This window comes from Castor canadensis, chromosome 11, assembly GCF_047511655.1.
Source record: "Castor canadensis chromosome 11, mCasCan1.hap1v2, whole genome shotgun sequence".
NCBI classification, from domain to species: Eukaryota; Metazoa; Chordata; class Mammalia; order Rodentia; family Castoridae; genus Castor; species Castor canadensis.
Window position 1 is genome coordinate 32,459,425 of NC_133396.1, and position 8,562 is coordinate 32,467,986.

An 8,562-nucleotide genomic window follows, 5' to 3' on the forward strand; every position below is an offset into this window, starting at 1 on the left:
CTACACCAGAGACTTGAGAGGGTGGGGAAGAAATTGGAAGCATGGCCCTCAATCCAGTTAAAGAAACAAAGTGTTGACTGAAAAGGAATCCCAAAACAATCCATGAATAAATATATAATCAAGTAATTTTCTAGAAATGCAGAAAGGTTAAGGGACCATGAGTGATGTTACTAAGGAAGACCTTTCTATACTTTCTTGGAACTGACTTTTTCTAATTACTTGTTTCCTTCTATCAGCTCATTTTGAAGTGCTCAATGATGCCAATGCAGGTAGATGGGGAGCCGTGGGCCCAAGGACCCTGCACTGTCACCATAACTCACAAGACACACGCTTTAATGCTGTATTTCTCTGGAGAACAAACAGATGATGACCTCTCTAGTGCTTCAGATCAAGAGGACATAAAAGAAGCTGAGTAGACAGAGGAGGAAATGAAAAGTTAGCATAGCATCTGCACAAACAAATAGATACGTGCTTGTCCAAAAGTAGACATTCTCCATCAGCTATTCAGTCTTGATTTTACTCAGAATAGTGAGTATACATTTTTATGTAAATAGCATTCCCAAACAGCCAGACTTCCAGTTACAAACACCTATTCTTTTTCACCAAGATACTTTGATCATATATTACTAAGTTTGACAAAGTTAAACAAAGATCAAGTGTTTTTCATGGCTGTTTTGAGAATGGGGCTCACTCTGAAGTATGTATTGTCTCATGTCTTATTCTTGAATGACACAGTTGATGGACAGGATGTGGATGAAGAGAAATCCCTCTTAATTTTTAATATGGTCACACCATACTATTTTTAAAATCAGCTTGCTGTTTTGAAAGGAAATGGTTCATGTCAAACCAGCATGGTTAACTCTGGGCATCTTCCTGTAGCAGGCTTCTTAAGATTTCCCACACCACAGACCAAATGGATCCATCCATATAGATTTCCACAAACCCCCCTAAATGAGAAATGTAAAACTCTGTTTTATCATTGCTTTTTTGGATCATTTTTAGATCTTCAGACATTTGGTTAACCCTGCTGATAGATCTGTTGAGCTAAAATTTGGGGGGTGTTTTTGGTTTTGTTTCTGTTTTTGTTTTGTTTTGTTTTGTTTGGCAGTGCTAGGGATTGAACCCAGGTACATGCCTTACCACTGAGCTCAGTCCCAGGATCTTTTTTGACATCAAAAGAGTTCAAGCCCTAGTATTTGGGGGGAGCGGGGGTGAATGAATTAAAATAAGAATTTAGGTCACTTTTTTTTCTGGGTTTCTTTTGTTGGTTTTTTTTTAGTGCTATTAGGGACTGAACCCAGGGCAGGGTCTTGGGCATGCTAGGTAAGCTTTCTATCACTGAGCTACATACTGCTCCAGCCCAAGATTTACAGCACTTTGGGTTGAAAGCTGCACATTTTAAGAAAAACAGTTCGCCAATTTCTCTTTTGATGAAAAGACTGTGTTAACAATGAAAAAATACATACTTAAACTTATCAGTCAGATCAGTTGCTCAAAAACAAGCTCCAAGGTTGATGCATGTTTTCAAAATTCAGTGATCCTGTAGGATTTTGAAATCAACTAGTCTTTTCTGTCTAAAGTACTTTAACAGAATTTCCCTTTGGGGAGGTAAGTGATTAGAAAGCTCGCTAAAATGTTTTATCATATTTATTTTAAAATGAGAGAGATATATACTTTAACTTATTTTTTTATTTACCTGTGGTATGATACTTGTGTTTAGTGTTTACAGTATATTATGCAGCTTTATTTACTCGTTAAATTAATCACATAAATTCTAGTCCAATCAGATAAAAATTTAGCTTATTGACCAAGTAATTAAAATCCTAATTTAGTTCTCCTGACAGGCATATTATCCAGCCACTCTCCTTTGTCAGTGTTTACCAGGGAAAGGGAATGGAAAGCACTGACTACTTTTGAAAGGATAACTAAAAGCTTTGTTTCATTGCTGCATTTGTTCCTCGATTGCCAAATACTTGTGGAAGAGCAGTTCTGTAGCTGTACATTAGAGGGCATTCTTCTGCTGTTAGCCAGCATGCCCCTTCAATTAGGCTCACTCAGTGGGCATCTAGGCTGGTGGTTTTATGACAAATAGCCCATTGGTAGACTTGGTGGGCTTTCATGACAGTAATCTCTAAAAGACTGTATCTCTCAAGACACCATTAGCTTCCTTTAAGGGTCTGTTATGAATCTGTTATCTATGAATTGCCATAAACTTTGGATCACCTCAGGCCCAGTCCATGTTTTGAAAGAACAACATAAAGTAATGAGTATATTACATGAAATACCTTACTTTGCTAAATTAACCTCTTCCAGATCTCCACAGGTGATGCCAAGTTCTAGTATTGAAAGGTTTTGTTATGAAAGTCTGTTCTCAGCTTATTCATAAACCTTTCACACTGGATAACCACAGTGGAGGTAGTGGGAGAGTTTTGTAGATTTTCTTTTAAGGGCTGATCATATTTTGAGTATAATAAAGTTTATCTTAATTCATGATCAACATTGTTCTAGATACTACATTTTATAAATACACTTAAATTCAGTTTGCTATAGGTTGTACCTATAATTCACAGTACTCAGTTTGTAGTAGAAATAAATAAATGAGTTGTTTTAAAACAACTATGTAGGGTTTTTTTAATTGCTATAACTACTGCAGTAACCACAGGGTTACACTGAATTTAAAACAGGTTTATGTATAATGTCTTTATTTATTTAAACAAAATGATTTTTCAGTTATAATCCAGTGAAGGTTTTTTCCTACTGACACTTCATGAGGTTTTTTTTTGTTGCCTTGTTCATTCAGACTTAATTTTTAATTTTAGAAAAGTTATTTCAGAATACTATACCATAGAACATACCATTATTTCATTTTGTTTTAGCAAAATTTACTCACATCTTAAGGCACTAGTTTACCCAGCACTTCAGATAAATGTGTAGGTATGTGCCTTGTTTAAATAAATACAATTTGTATGACTTAATGTTTGCAAGTTATATATTAAGGTAGTAGTAGTTTATATTACCAGAGACTCTATACTTTACAAAATAATTCACCATAAGATTTTTCTGTTCCATTTAAAATTGTCTTGATATTTAAAAAAATAACTTTTACATTCTCAGGAAGAAATATGTGATGTAAATCATATCTCTTTATCTGTTTTCACATTTCTCTAATTTTTACTTCCCTAACACATTCCTAACTCCTCATAAACTTAGTGGCTTAAATACTGAATACCTGGCAGCTCTTGGAGATTTTCTCTTAGGTAGATGGTAGAAATTTTTAGTGTTTTGTTATATTTAATAGAAGTCAAATGGACTTCTGTTTTAGAATATAAGTTGTAAGATTACATGATTTAAATGTTTTAGGTTTTCTGCACCAATTAGCTGTGAACTGTTAATGTAGCTAATGTTTATAAAAATTTTATAGTCCAAACTATTTATTTTTATTTTTTTAGGGTGTGTCAAAATCGTGTAGTATTTGCTTTTTGGAATACATTTGCCTACTTTGAGTTGTAATATATACTGTGACTCAGAAATTGCAAAGACCTTTTTGTGCTGTAAAATGAATACTACCAGCATGTCAAAAGAAAAATAATTTACATTTGTAATATAAAGTAAAATTGTTTGTAATGTATATTATGGGATTTTTAATTTGCTCTAGCTAGAAAACTTTAAAGGTTAGATTAATGTACTTATTAATAAGGACCTGAGTACATAACATGGCTAAAAAGGTCAATAGGGTGGATGATAGTTTTGTGCTATTTTCCTTCAAAATGACAATATTGAAGCAAGAACCAGCACTTTATATTCAGAAATGTTGGCAGGGGGATACGGAAAGGTTATTATGTTTTTGTGTCCTTTTTCTTTTAATTGTACCAAATTTAGGGCAGTGGAATGTTAAGTATAGATTTATTTTTAAATCTAGAAATTTAAAAAGAAAAAATAATTCTGTTATTCTATCCCAATCCTAAGGAACGTGCAGTTCACCAGCAAGACTGCAAAGGCTGCTCTAGTCTTGCTTTTAAAAAAATGTGCCCTTCCTTCCTCAGATCCTTCCTGGAAAGCCTCATCCTGTTTCTTAACAATGTTCTCTGCAGCTTTCTGCAGCATCATAGTCGGGCAACCAGACTGTTGGAAGCATGGCTTCCAGAGCCCAGCTGTTGACTTAAGGAGTCATTATCTCTGGACATGCAACAGGGGAATCTGTTCATGAACAAGAGTCCAAAAGATTCCCATGCCCCTAAAACTAGAGAGCTGCTGGTCTGTACTTCATGCCTTCACCCTGGGCTTTTGCCAGGACAGTACTATGTACATAAACTAAATTAATTGGATGTTCTTAAAATTGTTTTTCCTTCACTCTGCTATCTGCCCCTTTCCCAGAAAAAAAAAAAATCATCCTTCTAAAAGAGTTCTGAAAAACTTGTTTTGTAGCCAGGTGTGGTGGCAGCATGCCTTTAATCCCAACACCTTGGAGTGACCAAATTCAAAGCTAGCCCTGTCTACGTAATACTGAGACCCTGTCTCAAAAAAGATAAACTTGTTTGTATCCGTCTAAATTTCTGTATTTGCTATTATGTAAAGGTTGGTCACCCCTGGGGCATGTATGGAATTGTAGTTTCTGGGCTGTGATTTGTGGAGTCTTAGAGAAGCAGGAGTTGCTTCAGGAGCTAGTAGAGGAGACCCCCAGCTAGGAGTGGGTGCCAGAGGCTCCTGCCTTCTCACGTCAGCCAGCCCCACTTTTATACCCTGGTTGCTATGTAGGAACTCAGCAGGTGAGCAGGTGAAATTTTTCCACTGTTTCAAGATATTTCTGCTACTTTACAAAAAGGATTTGGAAGCCATTGCTGTAATGACTTTGTTGTTTCCCACTGATGTTTACGCATTCGGAAACCTTGTGTTTTTTGTTGAAAAGACTCCTGGAGGTCTCAGTTGCTGCTTAGAATGTGACCACTTGACTATTTCACAACTTTCAAAGGTGTATGGTTGTAAAATCACCAAACCTAGCCTCTGTTCCTTGTGTTTTTTTATTTTAGTGTTGAAATGATATGTGTATTTAATTTTAGATATGTAAATATGCACACATGGCTGGATAGTCCGTACACTAGACCTGCAGGTCTCAAAGAGGTACATTCCAAGATTGTGGGGAAAGAATATTAAAAAGACTTGATTGAATGATTGACTTTGCATGCTATGGGAACGTATGCAGATAGAAGCCACCTTGAAACCATAGCCGCGTGACTACTATTAGACTGAGGATGCTTCCTAAGATTCTGTAAGGGTGCTGTGGAGCCCTCACCATTAAAGGAAGGCACCAACTCAGTGCACTAAGCAGGTGAACACTCAGGAACTGCCAACCTTGGCTATCTGACAAGAATCCACGTAGGAATTCGGGGCACTGAGTAGGTGGGTGATGCTGGCTCTGTTAGCAGTCCTGCCCATTTGGCCTTCTGGTTTGTAATTCTGTTCAAGTTCAGAGCAGCATAGCTGAGTCTTCAGCTCCCATCACACTTACAAGGGAACTGACCACTTACATCTCTGAGCCCATACTGTTGAGGTCACATGCAGTGACTCCACTTTAGCAGCCATCTTAGCCTCTTGTACTTTCTTTCCCCCTCCAACGACAGCACTAGTACCTACCACTTAATTACCCTGTGTTAACTGCTTTTGTTGAGTTAGGTCTGTATTGTTGTGATCCACACCTACAGACTGAAATGTGAATTGAAGCATTTGATATGTTGAAAATGTTTGCTTTTTTTTTTTTTAATAAAAGTAAAAGTGTGGCACTTAAGAAATGTGATGCTGTATTTTTTATGCAATAATGACTATTTCATCATTCCTGCCCTTGTAGCTGATTTGACCAGTGGAGCCCATCAGTTAACCAGCAACCAGTCAGATTTTCCACTGGACTTCATTTTCATAAAATGTCTTTGTATCCTTAAATCTGCTACTCAAAGTATGATCCATGAACTGTTTGCTTCCAACCCACCAAGAAATAAGTGCAAAAATTGAGAGTAAGAATTTAGATATTTTTGTAGCTATTTTGACAATTGTCTATTGAATCTAATTTTTAAATGTAGCTTATATTTTGCATATCTTCATGTCATTTTTTTCTTAACTTTTTTTTTAAATATTGCTACATGATGTTTCATAAGGGAAAAAAATCCTTTAGTCCTTTACCACAGATCATTTGCAAAGCAGTGCTTTAAGTAAAATGCTTGCTTCCTCAACGAGCTGTGGGGACCCAGGTGCAGTAACTTTGTTTTCCTTATTACAAAGTTTAACTAGAGAGGATGAGGAGTCTTGCTTTAATTGGGTAACAGGAGTGGTGTCTATTGGTGTCTGACACTGAAGCTTGGCTTGTGGCCACAATTCAGGTAATGACAACAATGAACTCTGAACTAAGGAAACAGACAACCAGAGGGAGGGAACACTAGATAAAGAAGAACCTATTAACTCAAGATAAGTAGGACACAATGTAAACGAACATATTGACTGAACCATATGGCCTGGAGCTAAGCGGTATGACATTTGTAGAGCATTTGATCATTTGGAGAGTAATTTTATATAAACTATTTCATGGATTCTTCTCCAAAACCCATTCAAGTAGGCAGAGCAGATACAATTTCTGCCTTCCAAATGAGTACATTGTAATTCAGAAAGGTTAATGGCATGCCAGTGTTGCACAGATTTCAGTGTGACTCTGAAATCAAGTGGGTTTTGTTCCTTTCCTTGTTTTTTTCACTAAGTTGTGCCATCCTCTGCCTAGGTCAGGGGTTTCTAGGCTTCACTAGGTCATAAGCAGACTTCTGTACAGAGTTGGCTACAGTTTACAGGCACCTCCTTCCTCCCTCCCCACCCCTACAGCTATGCATGTACAGCACAATTTTATAGCCAACTTCAGGGACCTCTTAAACTCCAGTTAAGAACCTCTGAGCCACAGACATCAGTCCTGGCAGGGGTGTCTCAGACATTTAGTATAAACTGCCAATAAACTTGTTCTGGCTGGTTTTCTACTGTCTCTAGTCATTTTCTATTCTGACTCAACTGCAATCCATGGAGAGATAGCTCATGTACCCACAGGTGCAGAAGAAGAGCTAGCAGGAGAAAGGAAGTGACATTGAGCCTGCACCTCAAAGGAGATGCCAACCCAGCAAATTGAAAGAACATCATGCTGGACAAGCTGGCAGGAAGAAGAGGTTGCTGGCCAAGCACTAATGGAAGATGAATTTGTAGAAATAGCAAACAACCAAGCATAGAGTCCTCGATAAATTAAAACATATCAAACTTACGTCTGTGAACTTTGTTATATGATATGTGCCATTTTAATCCTGCTGGGCACAGGTGGCCCACACCTGTAATCCTAGCTACTCAGGAAGCAGAGATCAGGAGGATCACGGTTCATAGTCAACCCAGGCAAATAGTACTCAAGACCCTATCTCAAAAATACCCAATACAAAATAGGGCTGGTAGAGTGCCTGCCTAGCAACTGTGAGGCCCTGAGTTCAAACCCCAGTACCACCAAAAGGAAAAAAAGAAAAAGGCTACTCTGGGAGCAGTGTGGAAATGTTCTTAAGACAAAGCACTGGAAACAGGAAATCCAGTTTAATAGAGCAGAAGCAGAAATGAGAATCTTCACGGAGGAAGAGTTGACCGGTGGAGGTGCAAAAGGATGCCTAGAGGAAGCTTTGGAAGAACGAATTTCTCCAAGACATTGATTATGCACATCCTATGTGGATGATAGAACACCAGGTGTCAGCACATACACACAAAGCCAAGGCCAAGTCCTGACTAACTGAAGCAATAAAGTTACAAGGAGCCACTTGTAATTTTAAACAATTTATTACTTATATAGACATCAAGGAAGAAACAAATGGTGCCAGGCCCTGGCGATTTCTTATCTCCCTCATCAGAAAGTGCAGCACTAAAAGGAGCCTAATGACTACAACGTGATTGTGAGTTTCAGTGTCGTGAGGAGCTAAAGTCCAGATTGTGTACATGATTCTGAAGCTGCCCTGTGAGGGGCTGAGGGCAGAGCCCCACCACACCTCACCAGAACCCTCGAGAGATGAGAAGCTGTCTCATGGCAGCTCCCCAAGAGAGCGAAAGTGGTGAATGGAAGATGGCCTTATAGGAGCAAATAACAGGCCTCCCAACCTCCCAAGTCCAGGAAGATCACATGGCGCTCTGCCAAGACAGATAAGCAGCTGTTCTAGTTCGTGCCCTACTGTATACGTGCAAGGTCACCATGAAGCCATGGTGGAGCTGCTCTGCACATGGAAGAAGGCTGGGCTTTGAGGAACAGCAGACAAATTAGGATTTAGATAAAGAGACTGCATTGCTTCTCTGCCTTTTGGCTAAAATCAAGTGCACAGAGACTGTGAAGATCATGGAGACATTCATGAAGAAGGAATGGGCTGCTCAGAGCTGTGTGGATTTGTCTGTTGCTTTCAGGGAGGTGGTGGTAATGAGGAGGTGTTTGAGAGCCAGCTCCATAGTCCTGTAGTCCTGAGGTCAGGTCCTGGTTCCATGTGTGTTTTGGTCACCCGTGGCTGTGTCACAAATTTCCTG

At 38.6% G+C, this 8,562-nt stretch overlaps 1 protein-coding gene across 1 annotated transcript in view; it reads left to right on the forward strand.

The window, feature by feature from the left end:
- The window catches only part of Dgke (diacylglycerol kinase epsilon), a 28,404-nt gene extending 22,408 nt beyond the window's left edge, over positions 1-5,996 (forward strand). Inside the window, exon 12 of the mRNA XM_020179874.2 lies at positions 237-5,996. Within this exon, the coding sequence (XP_020035463.1) occupies positions 237-416 (180 nt within the window). The 3' untranslated portion in view covers positions 417-5,996. The remainder of the gene's footprint in view (positions 1-236) is intronic.
- The last annotated feature ends 2,566 nt before the right edge of the window (positions 5,997-8,562 follow it).